This window comes from Eretmochelys imbricata, chromosome 7 (genome assembly GCF_965152235.1).
Source record: "Eretmochelys imbricata isolate rEreImb1 chromosome 7, rEreImb1.hap1, whole genome shotgun sequence".
In the NCBI taxonomy this organism is placed as follows: Eukaryota; Metazoa; Chordata; order Testudines; family Cheloniidae; genus Eretmochelys; species Eretmochelys imbricata.
Window position 1 is genome coordinate 124,679,846 of NC_135578.1, and position 18,511 is coordinate 124,698,356.

Genomic DNA, 18,511 nt, shown 5'->3' on the forward strand with positions numbered 1-18,511 from the left:
CCCCGGCCCCGATGCCTGCTTTCACATCGGCCAGGGCTGGGGCACAGGCATGGCCTGGCCAGCCTGCGTGGCACACCTGGGACTGCTCCTTAGAGCTGCCCCTTCCCAGCCCAGCCCAGCCCTTGGCCCTGCTGGACAGGGTACTGGCCTCACCCCAACCCCCCCGCCCCTCAGCCCACTGCTTCTCCCATGTCACCAAAGGGGGAAACTGAGGCACAGAGGGCCAGCGACTCCCCGGTCACTAGAGCAGATCTGGGAATTGAACCCAGGCGTTCTGGTGCCCAGTCTGCTGCTGTAACCACTAGGTTATGCCGCCTTCTCTGGTAACTGCCTAACTGCTGTTGTAGCCACTGATGGGCCCCTCCCCAGCGTCTGGAACCCGAAGCAGCCTCCGCCCACCTCCTGGGCTCCCTGCCCCCTTAGGCTGGCCAGCACCAGCCCCTGGCACCTATCTGAGCTCAGCCACCCTCTGGGGCTGGCTGCTCCCCTGAACACAGCCCCTTCCCCAGGCCCTCTGGACTCCGACAGGAGCATCTGGCCCCACCTGCACATGGAGACGCGGGCCTGTGGGGCATCACCTGGCTGCTCCCGGTGCCCAGGGGCCTGGCTGACCTTCCCATCTCAGCCCATGTCCCTATGGGCTCGGCAGGCCAGCGGGGCGGGGCAGGAAGACCTGGGTGCTTGCTGTGGGCACCGCCAGCCCTATCATCCCCAGGAAGGCCCTGCCGGGGCAGTGCCTGTCCCCTTCTCAAGCCCAACCCACCCGGCCCCCCACGAGTGGGGCACACAATTGGGCTTCCCTCAGCTCTGCCCCCTGGCTGGGAGGGTCCTGTGCCGGCAGCAGGGGTTACACTGTCTTGGCTGATGTCCACCTGCCGGCCGTGGGGCCCGGACGGAGCTGTGCCCCGGCAGGCGGCTCCTCCCAGCGGGGCAGGCTTGCCCCGCTCACCGCGGTGCCCGTCTCCGGGACGCGCCCACCTCGGGGTGACTTCAGGGCCCCCTACGGGGACCTCTGGTGGAGAGGTCAAAGGTCAGCACGGGGAGCATGGGGCAGGGGCAGCTGGTGTCCCCCACCCCTCGGGAGGCCCACCACCGTGACACAGCCCATGAAAAAGCTGGGCCAAAGCAGGGGGTGGAGAGCCCCCCACTGTTTCACCAGCCCCCAGTGTGTGGGGAGCAGAACCTGTCGGCCCCCGAGTGACTCGCACTGACCCCGGGCATTGCTTCTGGCAACAATGGTCGGCTCCCCCACCCCCCGGCTCCCCCGCCCTGCTCCAAGGGCTCCCCCACACAGCTCCCCCGCCCGGCCCCCTGGGCTTCCCCATCCCCCGGCTCCCCCGCCCTGCCCCCCGGGCTTCCCCATCCCCCGGCTCCCCCGCCCTGCCCCCAGGGCTTCCCCAGCCCCCGGCTCCCCCGCCCTGCCCCCCCGGCTCCCCCACCCCCTGTCTCCCCCGCCCTGCCCCCCCGGCTCCCCCACCCTGCCATCCTCCGCCCGCCCCGCAGCCGCTGGCTGACAAATGGGGAGGTACAGCGGTGGGGCTGAGCACGGTGCCCAGAGCCAGGAATAGCTCCCGCGCCCCGCGGCCTGGCTCAGCACAAACTATTCCCACCATTCCTGGCTCCCCGGCTGGGGGCAGGGGCACAGGCCGGGTTCGGGGGGTGAGGCACAGGCTGGGGGGGGCACAGGCTGGGGGGCGCGGGGAGGGGGGCACAGGTCAGGGGGGCGGGGTGGGGATGGCAGCACAGGCCAGGGGGGTGGGGACGGGGGCAGAGGCCGGGGGGGGCACAGGCTGGGGGGTGCAGGGATGGGGGCAGAGGCCAGGGGGGCACAGGCCAGGGGGATGGGGACAGGGGCATAGGCCGGGGGAGGCACAGGCTGGGGGGCTGGGGCAGGGATGGGGGCACAGGCCAGGGGGCGGGGCACAGGCCTGGGGGGGCACAGGCCGGGGGGATGGGGACGGGGGCACAGGCTGGAGGGGGTGGGGGGGGATGGGGGCACAGGCCAGGGGGGCACAGGCCGGGGGGACGGGGACGGGGGCACAGGCTGGGGGGGCGGGGCAGAGGCCGGGGGGGTGGGGCGGGGATGGGGGCACAGGCCGAGGGGCGGGGCACAGGCCGGGGGGGCACAGGCCGGGGGGATGGGACAGGTGCACAGGCCGGGGGGGGGCACAGGCTGGGGGGGTGGGGCAGGGACGGGGGCACAGGCCGGGGGGATGCGGACGGGGGCACAGGCTGGGGGGCGGGGCACAGGCCGGGGGAGGCACAGGCGCGGGGGGCACAGGCCGGGGGGCTGGGGCAGGGATGGGGGCACAGGCCAGGGGGCGGGGCACAGGCCAGAGGATGGGGACAGGGGCACAGGCCGGGGGGATGGGGCGGGGATGGGGGCACAGGCCAGGGGGCACAGGCCGGGGGGCTGGGGCAGGGATGGGGGCACAGGCCAGGGGGCGGGGCACAGGCCAGAGGATGGGGACAGGGGCACAGGCCGGGGGGATGGGGCGGGGATGGGGGCACAGGCCAGGGGGCACAGGCCGGGGGGCTGGGGCAGGGATGGGGGCACAGGCCAAGGGGCAGGGCACAGGCCGGGGGGCACAGGCCAGGGGGGCAGAGGCCGGGGGGATGGGGACGGGGGGCACAGGCTGGGCAGCGCGTCCCGGGCTGGGCTGTGTCTGAGCTTTGTGCGCAGAGCCAGCAGCTCCTGAGCTCATCCCTCAAAGCAGCCAAAGCATCCCCGGCCCCCCAGCCGGGCCCAGGGGGCCAGACGCTGCCCGTTCTCACGTGGCGCCCGCCTGGGGCAGCCGGCGGCTGCGGGGCTCCCAGGGCACCGTGGAGCTGGCCCCGTCACACGGAAATAACCCCAGGGTCCGGGGGGCTCTGGCTGGGGGGAGCGACGTGAGGTCAGGTGTGGGAACGGAACAAAGTGCCCCCCTGCCCAGACTGCTGGGGGTCCTGGCACAGGGCCAGCCAAGGCCCCCACCCCACAGAGCCCCCCGTGCGACCCGGCCTGCCCAGGAGTCTCCCGGCTCCCCACAGAGCAGCACCCAGTCCCCCCCTGCGCGGCCCAGCGGGTGGGGCACGGCACCGGGCCAGGCGCTGGGTGAAGGTGACCCCGGGCAGCAGGGCTGAGAATGCAGCCGGGTGAGCTCATGACAAAGGCTCCCGGGTCGCGTGGGCCGGGCACGTGTCGGCTCCCTGGGGCCTTGGGGCGGAGGAGCAGCAGTGCATAAACCGCGGGAGCCACGGAGCCCCCCACCGCAGCGTGCGCTCGCCCGGGGCCCCAGGCGGCTCCAGGGCACAGCCAGCGTCCCTGCCCGGAGAGGAGCCGCTGGCCTGGGCACCCATGGAGCAGGGCGTGAAGTGGGCCACCGAGCTGGTTGACCAGAAGCTGGAGGAGCAGGAGGTGAGACCCTGGGTGAGCGAGCTGGAGGGCAAAGGGGGCATGGAGCGGGGCTGGGCTGGGGGTCACGGGCGGCGCCTGGAGCTGGGCTGGGCTGGGGGTGACGGGGGGGGGCGCCTGGAGCGGGGCTGGGCTGGGGGTCACGGGGGGGGCGCCTGGAGCGGGGCTGGGCTGGGGGTGACGGGGGGGCTCCTGGAGCGTTGCTGGGCTCGGGGTGACGGGGGGGCGCCTGGAGCGGGGCTGGGCTGGGGGTGACGGGGGGGCGCCTGGAGCGGGGCTGGGCTGGGGGTCACGGGCGGCGCCTGGAGCGGGGCTGGGCTGGGGGTGACGGGGGGGGGCGCCTGGAGCGGGGCTGGGCTGGGGGTGACGGGGGGGCGCCTGGAGCGTTGCTGGGCTCGGGGTAACGGGGGGGGCGCCTGGAGCGGGGCTGGGCTGGGGGTGACGGGGGGGCGCCTGGAGCGTTGCTGGGCTGGGGGTGACGGGGGGGCTCCTGGAGCGTTGCTGGGCTCGGGGTAACGGGGGGGCGCCTGGAGCGGGGCTGGGCTGGGGGTGACGGGGGGGGCGCCTGGAGCGGGGCTGGGCTGGGGGTGATGGGGGGGCGCCTGGAGCGGGGCTGGGCCCCCGGGGCCAGGCTCTCCGCAGGGCTGCATTACCATTGGGTGCCTAGACCCGAACCTGCGCCCATCACCGTGGGCTCAGGGCGCCTGGGTTCGGAAACCGCCCAGACTCACCGACTGGGGAAACGCCTCCGTCTGCACTGGCCCCATGCCTGGGCCTGTGCTCGGCGGGCAGCCAGGGGCCGGGCAGCCCGTGCAGGGCTGACGCTGGGCGCGTGCCATGCGGTGGGCAGGGAGGCCGTAAGGCCCTGCCCCAGGTAGGGCGTTCGGACGCTCTTGAAATGGGAGGGCGTGGGGTACAGGGCACCAGCATGGGGTGTGGGGTGCAGTGGGGGGGGAGTCAGGCCCATGGCACGTGCAGGCATGGGGTCGCCCCTGCTTGGGGTGGGCCCCAGGCCTGGGGGATCCTGGGAGGGACCCTCGGGGAGACGAGCCTTTGGGGCTGGCCACAGGGAGTGAGCAGACCCAGATCAATGGGGCGTGTCCCTGAGGACGCCAGCCCCACCTCTTGGTCTGTTATCGGGCTGCCAGGGCTGGAAGTGCCCAGAGATTAAGCTGTTGCCCTTGGCAACTCAGGCTAAACCCCGTGCAGTGCCCATGTGGGTACCGGGGCTGTGGCGGGAGGGGGCCTGGGCCGAATGCCAAGGGAGGCAGGGGACGGACTCCTGAGGGGCTGGTGGGGGGCAGGCCGGGGCCTGGCCCTCACCCTGCCGGCTTTTCTGCTTGGCTTCACAGCGGCGCAAGAGCCAGGCCCCCGAGATGCCGCCGGCGGTGGCGAGAATGGACACGCCGGGGCTGGAGGACGAGAAGCGCCGCGGCCCCGTTCACTGGGGCATCGAGGGGCTCAAGGTACGCGGGCTTGGCCTGCCCTGCCGGGGGCATCACAGCCAGACCCTGGCAGCCTCACCCCCTCACCAGCACAGCGAGCCCTGCAGCCCCCCACACCGTGTCTGGCTTGCACTGTTAACCCTTTCCTGCCCCAGCCCCGCCCATCAGACTGGGCCAGGAAGGTGCAGGGCTGGGCACTGAGGGGTTACCCTGGCTGCGGCCCCCACCACACGCTGCCTGCATTGGCACTGGGGGTCAGCAGGGAACTGGCCCCACGTCTGGGCTCGTCACCTCCCCCTGGGCACCCGTGTCCGGAGCTGCAGGCTGGGTCCAGGCCAGAAGGAGCGGGGCCGACGTGGTGCAGAGGGGGAACCTACGGTATTCGGGAGGCAGCCCCAGCCAGAGGGCCCAGCCAGCGGCATGAGGGGCAGGGGCCGGCCAGACCCGGGGGCAGGCTGGCAGTGCTGTGTGGGAGGCCCTGCCCCTGCACTGGGGCCGTGTGGGCAGCCCCTGTGCGTGCAGAGCCCCACCGGGAGCCCCGCACAGGAGCGGGGTTGGGCTGGGCTGTTCTAGGCTGATGCCCCCAACAGGCCTGGCTGGCTGGGGCTGGTCTCTGCACCTTGAATCCATTCCTCACTCCCCCATGGAGTGTGGGGCACAGGGCCAGCACCAAGCCCCTGGCTCACTGCCCCCGGGGTGCTGGGCAGGAACCCCCTCAGCAGCCTGCCAGACACCTGGCCCAGGCCAGCTGTTAAACACAGATGACAGCGCCGCCCCACGTGGCTTCCCTCTGCTGGGACTGGGGTCGGGCAGTCTGTGATGGGGGGTCGGCCGTTGGGGGCTGGGCAGTGCGTGATGGTGCAGGGGTTTCCTGGTTGGGGGCTGGAGCAGGCATTCTGGGAGGGATCAGGGCTGAGGGATTGACGAGGGGCCAGGGGTTGGGTGTCACGGACTCACCGATCGTGCCCACTCTTGGCCCCGTGTGGTCCATGGCGGGGTGCCCCTTTCAGTGAGACAGCCCTTCTCCCGGGGGTCCACTCTCTGTCGGGGTTAAGCCCCTCCGCCTCCTGGAGCCACACCTCTCTGAGCCTTAGCACGCCTTTCTCTCGCCGTGGGCCCCTCAGGGAGTCCACTTGCTCTGGACCCACGGGGCCTTCACCCCCCGAAGGGGACGATGCAACCCTGTTCTCTAGACAGGAGTGACTCTCAGCCAGCATAAAACAGGAGGTTTATTGAGCATTGAACACAACACGGGAAACTCGCATGATCTCAGGCCTGGCCTCCCTCAGCACAGCACATTCAAGTCTCCCCTGCATCCAGGTGGGCTCTGCCTGCTCCCTCCCTCCAGCCCAGAGCCCCCCTGCTTCCCAGCTGGGCATCTGATGTCACCGGCCCCAAGCCCCCCTCTGTCCATTGTCTTCCCTCCAGGTAAACAGGAAACCGGGTCGCCTGGGCCCCTCTCCTCTCGTTTGCCCTCTTGCCCCTCTGGCTGGACCAACTGGTCAGGTCCCGGGGGTTCTCTCTTCACAGCCCTTGTTCTCCCGCTGGCCAGAACCGGCTGCCACTGAGCTGGGTCCCCAGGTCGCCAGTCGCTGGGGTCTCCGTGCTCCAGGCCATCGGCTGGGTCCCCCGTTCTCTGGCCGGTCCTCTGGAACAACAAACTCCCTCTCCCATCCCCTCGTTAAACCAGTAACACTGCTTCCCACCCCCTCTGCATGCAACCCAGAAAGCCCCCCATAGGAAACAAGGAACAACCAAGAAAACCCCCCATGTCGTTACAGGGTGATTGTTAAGAGGCCAGGGAAGGGCCAGGCAGTTGGGAGTCAGGAGATCTGTGGGGGGTGGGTTGGGGGTCAGGATCAGGGGGTCTGGGTTGGGGTCAGGACCAGAGAGTCTGTGCGGAGGGTTGGGGATCAGGACCGGGGCCAGGCAGATGGGGGTCAGGACCAGGGGGTCTGTGGGGAGGGTTGGGGGTCAGGACCAGGGGCCAGGCAGATGGGGACCAGGGAGTCTGTGGGGGGGACAGGTTGGGGGTATCCCACATCCTGCTTGTTTAAAGCCAGGGAATGGGCGCTGCCGGGGAGGGACCCAGGAGTCCGGTGCCCTGGCAGGGCTCTCCCCAGAGGCTCCAGCGTGGCTCTGCCCCGTCTCCGCAGGGCCAGGGGCGGGAGCGGACGAGCTCGCTGGACCTGCGCCGGGAGATCATCCACGTGGGCGGCCTCCAGTACCTCTTCGAGCTGCGCAAGACGCGCCGGAAGCGCAGGGTGGAGAAGGCGGCACCGGAGCCCGAGCCGGAGCCCGAGGAGATTGTAAGGGGGGAGGGGAGGGTCCCGGGAGGATGTGGGTCTGGGCCGTCCTGGCTGGGGGGCCCAGCAGATCCGTGTTGTTGACCAAGATGGTGGCCACCCCACAGAAAAGCCCCCTCCCAGTCAGAGCTCCTCTGGGGCAGGGGCTCTGGGGCGAGGGCCATGGAGCTGGCATCCTCCCCTGTGAGGCAGGGGCTCTGGGGCCAGGTTCGTGGAGCTCCCCACATGGGGCACACAGACCCCTTGAACTGCTGTCCCATCCACCCTGCAGGTGGGCCCCGTGGAGGAGGAGACGTTCCTGAGGGCAGCTGTGCAGGGCAAGATCCGTGTCATTGAGACGTTCCTGGGGGACGGGGGCTCCCCTGACACCTGTGATGAGGTAACGTCCCTCCCCATCCCTCGCCCCCCCGGCAAACCTGCGCAAGCAGGCTCCAGCCAGTGGGCAGTGCCCAGCCCAGGCCCCTCCACCCCCACAGCCAGCCCAGCCCCCCAACAGCCCCCTTGGGCATCCAGTGCTGGAGTCGAGAACGCTGGGGCTCTGAGGACTATGGAAACTGGGGAGGGGCCCCAATCTGGCCCAGTCCCCCCTTGATGAAGGGCTGTCGAGTCGAAACCTGAGTTGTGCTGTGACCCAGTGTGCCAGGTCGCAACACCACCCGCCCAAATCCGGTGGTGGGGGGGGCCCTTGAGATGGGGGCCCTGTGCCAGGGCACCGAGGGCATGCTGGTTAATTTGGGTCTGTTGGCACCTAGATACCAGGGGTCAAGCCTTCCCCAGATGGACTTTGGATGGCTGGGCTGGGGCACCCCCTCTTCCCAGGCATCTCCCGGAGAAAGCCATCCTCCCTGGAGACGGTGCCTCGCCCAGCCGACCCCGGACATGCCCAGGAAGAGGGCAGAGGGCTCTCGGAGCCCTGCTGGCCCGTCCCAAACACCGAGCAGGCCGAGTCCCTGGGGCGAGACCCGTGGCTTGCTCTTGGGAGGGCTGGTGGCTGTGGCTGCCCAGGGTGGTGCAGCAGCGCTGGCTGGGAGTCCTTTTGACACCTACGTCTTTGCTGCCTCCTGCCCCAGTTCCACCGGACAGCCCTGCACCGCGCCTCGCTGGAAGGGCACATGGAGATCCTGGAGAGGCTGCTGGACCACGGCGCCACCGTGGACTTCCGAGACCGGGTGAGACGGGCGCTCTCCCTGCCCGCGAAGCAGTGATGTGCCCAGTTTGGGCAGCACCAGGCCTGGCACCGGGTCTGCACTCCGGCCAATCCATCCAGGATCAGGGGCATCAGAGGAGCCACAGTGGGGCGGAGGATGTGGGGTGGCCAGACAGACCCAGCCACTGCACGGCATACACCCCTTCCTCTGCACAGCTGGTGCAGGGACACGGGAGACGTGGTGACGCCAACCCCGGCTGTTCACACCTCGACTCAGACCCCAAACCAGCGTGCGAGGCTGCTGCCCATGCACATCCTGCCCCACTGCAGGGACTTCCCCAGCCGCTGGAGGGGGTGGAGCCTCCAGTCCCCTACCCCACATGCCCCAATGCAGTGCGGCTGGTCCTGCAGTTCCAGGGGATGGGCACGCTGCGCCCCACGGGCAGGGGCAGGGGCTGCTCTCGGGCTCCCCGGCCCCCACCTGGGCTTACTCCCGTGCTGCTGCTGGAGCTGGGCGCCTGCCGGCAGCCACCAATCTCTGCTCTGCCTTCAGAGCTGGGGGGCTAAGGCAAATGTTGGAGGGGGCTATAGCCCCCACAACCCCCCCAAGCACCACCCCTGCCCTGAGCTGCTGGGCTCTTTCTGCTCCCCCTCCCCCACCCCGAACCCCTCTGGCTCCTGGGCGGGGGGGTGAGCGCCACCCGCTGGCAGAGGGACTGGAGGGTGGGCAGTATGGGGCGCAGGGCGGGGAGCCGGGGGTGCGGGTGTTGCTGCTACCGTCCTGACCGGAGTCTCTTGGTTGTGCAGCTGGACTGCACGGCCGTGCACTGGGCCTGCCGGGGGGGGCACCTGGGCGCCGTGAAGCTTCTGCAGGACCGGGGCACTGACCTCAACCTGAAAGATAAGGTGGGGGCTGGGGGGCCATAGCAGCACTGTGGGGGGGGGAGAGCTATGGCTGGCATAGAGCAGTGGCAGGAGACGGGAGGGTAGTGGTGGAGGGGGACTGTCTGGCAGTACGTATCGGGGGCAGGGCCGAGGTGGGTGAATGGGGGGGCAGGGCTGTGGCTGTGGGGGGCAGTGGGTGTGGGGTGCGAGCAGGGCTGTGGTGGGTGGGTAGAGGTGAGGGAGAAGTAAGGGGGCAGGGCTGAGGTGCGTGGATGCAGGGTGGGGGCAGGGTTATGGCAGGTGAGTAGGGGTGGGGGGCGGGGCTATGGGGGTGGGGGATAGGGCAGAGATGGGGGGTAGCAATGAGGCTACAGCATTTGGCTGTCTGGATTAATTATTTTAAACCAGTGGGGAGCTAATGGCAGGTGCCCCCCCTTTGCCGTACTCAGCTCATGAGCACCCCCCTGCATGTGGCGACCCGAACCGGGCAGACTGATATCGTGGAGCATCTGATCAACTCAGGGGTGGATGTCAACTCCCAGGACAGGGTAAGAGCCCCACGTAGCAACGCTCATACCCACGGGTGTCTGGCACCCCCAGCACCAGGTATGCATCCCCCCACCCCCCTGTGACTGGGGTTTCTAGAGCAGCCCACACTGAAAATGCTGAGGTCAGGGCAGGCTGCAAAAGGGAAGCAGATTCCCCCCAAACTGGTGGTTCACACCGAAGTTAGATTCACCAACCAGTCCCAGACTGTGCTCCTGAACCCCCTCACTAGTTATCAAGAAGCTGAAAAAAGAAATCACCCAGGACCCTTTATTGTATTCCAGTTCTCTGGCTCCCAATCAGCAAACTGGTTCAGTAAAGTGAGAAATTACTTAGAAACTCTGCATCCGATGAAGTGAGCTGTAGCTCACGAAAGCTCATGCTCAAATAAATTGGTTAGTCTCTAAGGTGCCACAAGTCCTCTTTTCTTTTTGCGCATACAGACTAACACGGCTGCTACTCTGAAACCTTAGAAACTCTGCTTACTTATACAAAATGTCCTTCTGAACCCAGAAGGGCCAGCCACCACGTTCCCAGAGCAACGCTGGTTTGGATCTGACCCACAATCCCAAGCTGCCAGCCAAGCCTTTAAACCTAAAACTAAAGGTTTATTACAAACGAAAAGAACGGGAAAAGAGTTGTTCAACGATCAAAGCAGTCAGATCCATACGTACGACTTCAGAGTCCATAGATCGGGTTCTTAGCAGCCTTGGTGAGTTTGCTGGCTTGTACAGTCCCTCTGGAACACACCCAGAGTTTGGATGGCTCAGTCAGTCCTTTGTTCAGAGCCTCAGTTTGTAGAGAAGTTGCTCCAGAGATGGGAAGCAGGATTGAAGACAAAATGGAGAAGATGCAGCCGCCTTTTATGTCCTTTGCCACGTGGCTTGTACATCCTTTGTCCCAGACACAAGGTTGGAGCACATGGGCATGGAAAAGCTCTTGGAGTCCCCTGTGCACAGGCATGTCCCTACCTGTCCTGCTGGCTCATACATGTAGACCCTGGCTTCTCTCAGTGGGCTCATTGTTCAGCTGATTGCTCTTGATGGGCCATCCAGCAGGCTGGATAGTGCTGATGCCAGTCTGTCTGGGGGTGTCAGCCAGGCCCAGCACAGGTTGGACATATAGATATAGCACACACTTTAACTCACGGTACAAAGGTGATACCAACATATAAACAAGCTTATCATGCTTAGCAAATCATAGGACTGGAAGGGACCTCGAGAGGTCGTCTGGTCCAGTCCCCTGCACTCGTGGCAGGACTAAGTATTATCCAGACCATTTCTGACAGGTGTTTGTCCAGCCTGCTCTTAAAAATCTCAACTGATGGAGATTCCACATGTGACGAAGCGGGACTGTTCTTAATGTTTCCTCTGAATGTTGTGGGGTGCCTCAGTTTCCCCTAGGCAGTTCTTAAGTATCTCGGTGGAGGGATAAGGGTGTGTGATCATTGCAGAGCCCTAGAGGGCAGGTGTGTGCAGGGGTCTGGACACAGAGAATGGCCGACACTCTGTTTCCTGGCAACTGATGGCCTGGGCCCTTCCCCCCTGCAAGGTGAGAGCTAAAGGGTTGGAGAGCAAAGGAATCAGGTGACCTCCTGGCCCGGGAAAGGGACAAAGCCCAGAGGAGGAGGGGCTGGAGGGGGAGTCAGTTTGGGGCTGGCTGGAGACATGGAGTGAAGGGCAGACGGGGTTGTCTGGCTCACGGCCCCCCAAAATGGACCCAGCTGAGGGGTCCGGTTCTCTGCACCTACAAGTTCTGTGTTAGACCATGTTCCTGTCATCTAATAAACCTTCTGTTTTACTGGCTGGCTGAGAGTCACATCTGACTGCGAAGTTGGGGGGCAGAACCCTCTGGCTTCCCCAGGACCCCGCCTGGGCGGACTCGCTGTGGGAAGCGCACGGAGGGGCAGAGGATGCTGAGTGCTCAGAGGTCAGACCCAGGAAGGTGGAAGCCGGAGGAGCTGTGTGTCCTGCAGGCAGGCTGCTCACGGAAAGGAGACTTCCCCAGAGTCCTGCCTGGCTTCGTAGGGAGCAGCTCCAGAGCATCGCCCGGGGACTCCGAGACACCACGACCTCCCCAGGCAATTTATCCCAGGGCTTAACCACGCTGATAGTTAGGAAGTTTTTCCTAATGTCCAACCTAAACCTCCCTTGCTGCAATTTAAGCCCATTGCTTCTCGTCCTAGCCTCAGAGGTTAAGGAGAACAATTCTTCTCCCTCCTCCTTGTAACAACCTTTTACATACTTGAAAACTGTTCTCATGTCCCCTCTCAGTCTTCTCTTCACCAGACTAAACAAACCTAATTTTTTCCATCTTCCCTCAGAGCTCATGTTTTCTAGACCTTTAATCATTTTTGTTACTCTTCTCTGGACCCTCTCCAGTTTGTCCACATCTTTCCTGAAATGTGGTGCCCAGAACTGCACACAATGCTCCAGTTGAGGCCTAATCAGCGCAGAGTAGAGCGGAAGAATTACTTCTCGTGACTTGCGTACAACACTCCTGCTAAAAAATCCCAGAACGATGTTCACTTTCTTTGCAACAGCGTTACACTGTTGACTCATATTTAGCTTGTGGTCCACTATGAACCTCAGATCCCTTTCTGCAGTACTCCTTCCTAGGCAGTCATTTCCCATTTGGTATGTGTGCAACTGATTGTTCCTTCCTACGTGGAGTACTTTGCATTTGTCCTTATTGAATTTCATCCTATTTACTTCAGACCATTCCTCCAGTTTGTCCAGATCATTTTCAATTTTAATCCTATCCTTTAAAGCACTTGCAACCCCTCCCAGCTTAGTATCATCCGCAAACTTTATAAGTGTACTCTATATTGATGAAGATATTGAACAGAACTGGACCCAGAACCGATCCCTGTGGGACCCCACTCATTATGTCCTTCCAGCATGAATGTGAACCATGGATAACTACTCTCTGGGAACGGTTTTCCAACCAGTTATGCACCCACCTTATAGTAGCTCTCTCAAGGTTCCTTCCCCACTCTGAACTCTAGGGTACAGATGTGGGGGCCTGCATGAGAGACCCCCTAAGCTTATTCTTACCAGCTTAGGTTAAATGCTGTCACCACCAAAGTGTTACACAAAGAACAGGGAAAGAGTCCATTTGGAGACGTCTTCCCCCAAAAATATCCCCCCAAGCCCTACACCCCCTTTTCTGGGGAAGGCTTGGTAAAAATCCTCACCAATTTGCATAGGTGAACACAGACCCAAACCCTTGGATCTTAAGAACAATGAAAAAGCAATCAGGTTCTTAAAAGAAGAATTTTAATTAAAGAAAAAGTAAAAGAATCACCTCTGTAAAATCAGGATGGTAAATATCTTACAGGGTAATCAGATTCAAAACACAGAGGATCCCTCTAGGCTAAACCTTCAGTTACAAAAAGACACAAAAGCAGGAATATACATTCCATTCAGCACAACTTATTTTATCAGCCATTTAAACAAAACAGACTCTAACGCATATCTAACTAGATTGCTTACTAACCCTTTACAGGAGTTCTGACCTGCATTCCTGCTCTGGTCCCAGCAAAAGCATCACACAGACAGAGAGGACCTTTGTTTCCCCCCCCTCCAGCTTGGAAAGTATCTTGTCTCCTCATTGGTCATTTTGGTCAGGTGCCAGCGAGGTTATCCTAGCTTCTTAACCCTTTACAGGTGAAGGGGTTTTGCCTCTGGCCAGGAGGGATTTAAAGGTGGTTAGCCTTCCCTTTATATTTATGACAAGCTCCATCTAGGTTGCATTTCCCTAGTTTGTTTATGAGAAGGTCATGAGGGACAGTATCAAAAGCTTTACTAAAGTTAAGATATACCACATCTACCGCTTCCCCCCATCCACAAGGCTTGTAACCCATCAAAGAAAGCGATCAGGTTGGTTTGACACGATTTGTTCTTGACAAATCCATGCTGATTGTTACTTATCACCTTATTATCTTCTAAATGTTTGCAAATTGATTGCTTAAGTATTTGCTCCATTATCTTTCTGGGTACTGAAGTTAAGCTGATTGGTCTGTAATTCCCTGGGTTGTCCTTATTTCCCTTTTTGTAGATGGGCACTAGATTTGCCCTTTTCCAATCTTCTGGAATCTCTCCCGCCTTCCATGACTTTTCAAAGATAATCATTAATGGTTCAGATATCTCCTCAGTCAGCTCCTTGAGTATTCTAGGATGCATTTCATCAGGCCCTGGTGACTTGAAGACATCTAACTTGTCAAAGTAATTTTTAACTTGTTCTTTCCCTATTTTAGCCTCTTCTGATCCGACCTCATTTTCACCAGCATTCACGGTTAGATGTCCAATCACCACCAACCTTCTTGGTGAAAACTGAAACGAAGAAGTCATTAAGCACCTCTGCCATTTCTACAATTTCTGTTATTATTTTCCCTCCATCATTGAGTAACAGGCCTACCCTGTCCTTGGTCTTCCTCTTGCTTCTAATGTATTTGTAGAATGTTTTCTTGTCATCCTTTATGTCTCTAGCTAGTTTGATCTTGTTTTGTGCCTTGGCCTTTCCAATTTTGTCCCTACATACTTGTATTATTTGTTTATATTCATCCTTTGTAATTTGACCTTGTCAAGGTTCCTTCCCCACTCTGAACACTAGAGTACAGATGTGGGGACCTGCATGAAGGACCCCCTAAGCTTATTCTTACCAGCTTAGGTTAAAAACTTCCTCAAGGTACAAACTTTGCCTTGCCCTTGAACCCTATGCTGCTACCACCAAGCATGTTAAACAAAGAACAGGGAAAGAGTCCATTTGGAGACGTCTTCCCCCAAAAATATCCCCCCAAGCCCTACACCCCCTTTCCTGGGGAAGGCTTGGTAAAAATCCTCACCAATTTGCATAGGTGAACACAGACCCAAACCCTTGGATCTTAAGAACAATGAAAAAGCAATCAGGTTCTTAAAAGAAGAATTTTAATTAAAGAAAAAGTAAAAGAATCACCTCTGTAAAATCAGGATGGTAAATATCTTACAGGGTAATCAGATTCAAAACACAGAGGATCCCTCTAGGCTAAACCTTCAGTTACAAAAAGACACAAAAGCAGGAATATACATTCCATTCAGCACAACTTATTTTATCAGCCATTTAAACAAAACAGACTCTAACGCATATCTAACTAGATTGCTTGCTAACCCTTTACAGGAGTTCTGACCTGCATTCCTGCTCTGGTCCCGGCAAAAGCATCACACAGACAGAGAGGACCTTTGTTTCCCCCCCCTCCAGCTTGGAAAGTATCTTGTCTCCTCATTAGTCATTTTGGTCAGGTGCCAGCGAGGTTATCCTAGCTTCTTAACCCTTTACAGGTGAAAGGGTTTTGCCTCTGGCCAGGAGGGATTTTATAGCACTGTGTACAGAAAGGTGGTTCCCTTCCCTTTATATTTATGACAGACCTAGTTTCCACTTTTTGTAGGACTCTTATTTCTGAGTTTTAGATCATGAAGATCTCCTGGTTAAGCCAGGGTGGTCTCTGGCCAGACTTCCTGTCTTTCCTACGCAGTGGGATAGTTTGCTCTTGTGCCCTTAATAATGTCGCTTTGAAAAACTGACAACTGTCTTCTATTGTTTTTCCCCTTAGACTTGCTTCCCCTGGGATCTGACCTACAACTCCCTGAGTTTGCTAAGTCTGCCTTCTTGAAATCCATTGTCTTTATTGTGCTGTTCTCCCTCTTACCATTCCTTAGAATCATGAACTCATCATTTCATGATCACTTTCAGCTAAGCTGCCTTCCACTTTCAGCCTCTCCCCTAGTAGCTTTCTCTGTCTTCTGAAATAAAAAATTGTCTCTAACACATTCCAAGAACTTGTTGGAGATTCTGTGCCCTGCTGTGTTGTTTTTCCCAGCAGATGTCTGGGTGTTGAAGTCCCCCATCACCACCAAGTCCCGGGCTTTGGAGGATTTTGTTAGTTGTTTAAAAAAAGCCTCATCCACCTCTTCTTCCTGGCTAGTGGGTCTGTAGTAGACCCCGACCATGACATCACCCTTGGTTTGTACCCCTTATGTCCTTACCCAGAGCCTCTCAGCAAGTCTGTCTCCTATTCCCATCTCAACCTCAGTCCAAGTGTGTAGGTTTCTAATATCTGTGGCAACGTCTCCTCCCTTTTCCCTGCCTGTCCTTCCTCAGCAAGCTGTACCCTTCTCTACCAATATTCCATTCATGTGTATTATCCCACCAAGTCTCCGTGATGCCAACTAGGTCATAGTTGTGTTTATTTACTAGTATTTCGAATTCTTCCTGCTTATTTCCCATACTTCTTGCATCAGTATACAGACATCTCAGATACTGATTTGATTTCCGCCCCCAAGTTCTGTCTTGTCTCTCCTTTATCCCTGCTATAACAGCCCATGCTCCCCCCAAATTGAGAACCTTCTCCCAGGTCTCTATGTTCTTCATGTACCTGTGGGCTTTGGTCACCTGCCCCTTTCAAACTTAATTTAAAGCCCTCCTCACTAGGTTAGCCAGTCTGTAGCCAAAAATGCTCTTCCCCTTCCTCGATGGGGTCTGCCTATCTCTGATTAGCATCCTTCTTCCTGAAACAGCAACCTGTGGTCAAGGAAGCCAAACCCTTCTTGGCGACACCATCCTCGCAGCCAGGCATTCACCTCCAGGATGCATCCGTCTTTGCCTGGGCCCCTACCCTTGACTGAAGAGAACAGCACCTGCGCTCCCAACTCCCTCACCCTTACTCCCAGAGCCCTGTAGTCACTTCGGATCTGCTGAGGGTTAAACCTCATAGTATCATTTGTGCCCACATGGATGAGTAGCATGGGGTAGTAGTCAGAGGGACGGATGATCCTCGACAATCCCTCCGTAACGTCTCAGATACGGGCCCCTGGCAGGCAGCATACCTCCCGGGATGCCATGTCAGGGCGACAGACAGGTGCCTCCGTCCCCCTCAGAAGAGAGTCTCCAACCACCACTACCCTTCGTTTCCTCCTGGGAGTGGCGGCTGTGATCCTCCCAGCCTTGGGGGTACATGGCTTCTCCTCCTCCACCTTTGGGGGCGATTCCTCACCACTCGTTGCCAGGGCAGCATATCGGTTTTCCATCACCATGGTGGGTGGGTTGGGAGTAGGGATGGGGCACAGCCTGCTGCCGGAAGTCACCAGCAGCCAGTGACCTCCCTGTGACAGAGCCATATCCTCCTCCCCCGGCGGCGTGCGCAGTCCTCTGTAGCTGGATAGCGTCCTCAGCCATGGAAGCCTCCATATGAACACTGTCAATGAATTCCTTGTGGGCACGGATGCGCATCGGCCTAGCCACCTCCTCCTGTAGCTCTGCCCCCTGCTTCCTGAGAGATTCCACCAGCAGGCCCCTTTCGCACTGGACGCTCCCCCCAGCCTGGCTTTCTGAGAGTGGGAAACGCCCGCCACGGTCTCTGCAAGTCCACGCCAGGATCTGGGGGGAGGCCTCCATGGTTCGGTTCGCTGTCTGGACGCCGGCGCAGGTGGAGGAGACAGGAGCAGCATGGGCACTGGCCATGTGGCCCTTCCTAACCGTAGCAACTCTGTTACGTCGCCCTCCCACAAACTCCTGTTTGCGCTCCCCTGCTCCCGAGCCTTTCTCACTGATACCTTACGTGGCAGATCTGGTCTAGGATTCACTGCAGTGTGGTAATATCGGTATGGATACCGTTCTAAATGGTCACCCCCGTTCCATCCAGCGTCGCATCCTCCCACGCATACACCCCACCCCCCAAGCCGTGCTGGCCCCATGCAGACTGGGTGCTGCTGCCCTTGGGGGGCCCAGCCCCCCATTCTCTCCTCGCTGTCCCATGGTGCCGGGTGTGGGGTGGGAGCCACGTGCTCGGGGCTCTGCTTTCCTGCCCCAGGCCGGACTGGGCTCCATTTGGGGGAGGGGAGCCACACTATTCCCACGGTGGGGCTGCAGGATGGGGGTTCCCTGTGACGCCCGTGTGCTCTGTCCCGTGCAGGAGGGGGACAGCGCGCTGCATGACGCCGTGCGGCTCAACCGCTACAAGATCATTAAGATGCTGATCCTGTGCGGGGCGGACATGATGGCCCAGAACCTGGTGAGTAGCTCCCCCCTGCTGCTGCCTGGGCTGGAGGGGGCGGGGAGGGGGCAGCCCCAGGGGTGGGATCACACAGCGCAGATAAGAGCTTCTGTCGCCAGCGGGGGCTCTCCTTCTTGGGGGGCAGAGCCCCGGCACTGGGAGAAGGGGCTCACCGGATGTGCCGTAGAGCAGCAGCCTGAGCTGTCTGCAGTTCATGGAAGGGTGGCAGGTCACCTCCCACACATCCCAGCCCCAGCTGGGCTGCTCCTTGCTGCTGCCGTCACATGGGGCAGGAGGTCCTGGCTCATCTCACTCTCTGCCCCCTCCCTCCCCTCACAGGCAGGAAAGACCCCCACGGATCTGGTGCAGCTCTGGCAGGCAGACACCCGGCAGGCACTGGAGACACGGGAGCCTGGCGAGACGGAGGCCTCGGCGTGAGGGGTGGGCGGAAGGGCGCTGGGCTGGGGATGGGAACGTGGCCCATTGCACGACTCCCAGCTGTGTGAATCTAGGAATAAACCCAGTGAACGAGAGTCAGTATCCGGAGTGAGCATGGGCCACGTGGGCTTCAGGGGCAGGTGTTACCTGGCTGGTTCTGTGTCGTCCCTCGGGGGTGGGGAGGGCAGTGCCAGGCTGGGCCCGAGTCGTCCCTTGAGAGGAGGGATGCTGGGCAGGGCTGCACCATTTTCTGTCTGGATTCTTTTTCCTTGTGTTAATCCCATCCGAAGGGGGCAGCCCTATGCATCCTGCCCCCACAGT

At 60.8% G+C, this 18,511-nt stretch overlaps 1 protein-coding gene across 1 annotated transcript; it reads left to right on the top strand.

The window, feature by feature from the left end:
* The first annotated feature begins 3,337 nt into the window (after positions 1-3,337).
* ANKRD2 (ankyrin repeat domain 2) lies at positions 3,338-18,190 on the top strand. The gene is made up of 9 exons (XM_077822228.1): positions 3,338-3,397; positions 4,747-4,860; positions 6,996-7,148; positions 7,417-7,524; positions 8,216-8,314; positions 9,100-9,198; positions 9,627-9,725; positions 17,672-17,770; positions 18,092-18,190. Exons 1-9 carry the CDS (start codon positions 3,338-3,340, stop codon positions 18,188-18,190), a joined length of 930 nt encoding a protein of 309 aa, XP_077678354.1.
* Positions 18,191-18,511: the final 321 nt, after the last annotated feature.

What these genes read in the sequence shown, in the direction of transcription:
- ANKRD2 (XM_077822228.1), top strand. Translation starts at nt 3,338, where the DNA reads ATGGAGCAGGGCGTGAAGTGGGCCACCGAGCTGGTTGACCAGAAGCTG. An exon ending in CCGTGGACTTCCGAGACCGG is followed by an intron (nt 8,315 to 9,099) that starts GTGAGACGGGCG and finishes TTGGTTGTGCAG; the next exon opens with CTGGACTGCACGGCCGTGCA. An exon ending in ACATGATGGCCCAGAACCTG is followed by an intron (nt 17,771 to 18,091) that starts GTGAGTAGCTCC and finishes CTCCCCTCACAG; the next exon opens with GCAGGAAAGACCCCCACGGA.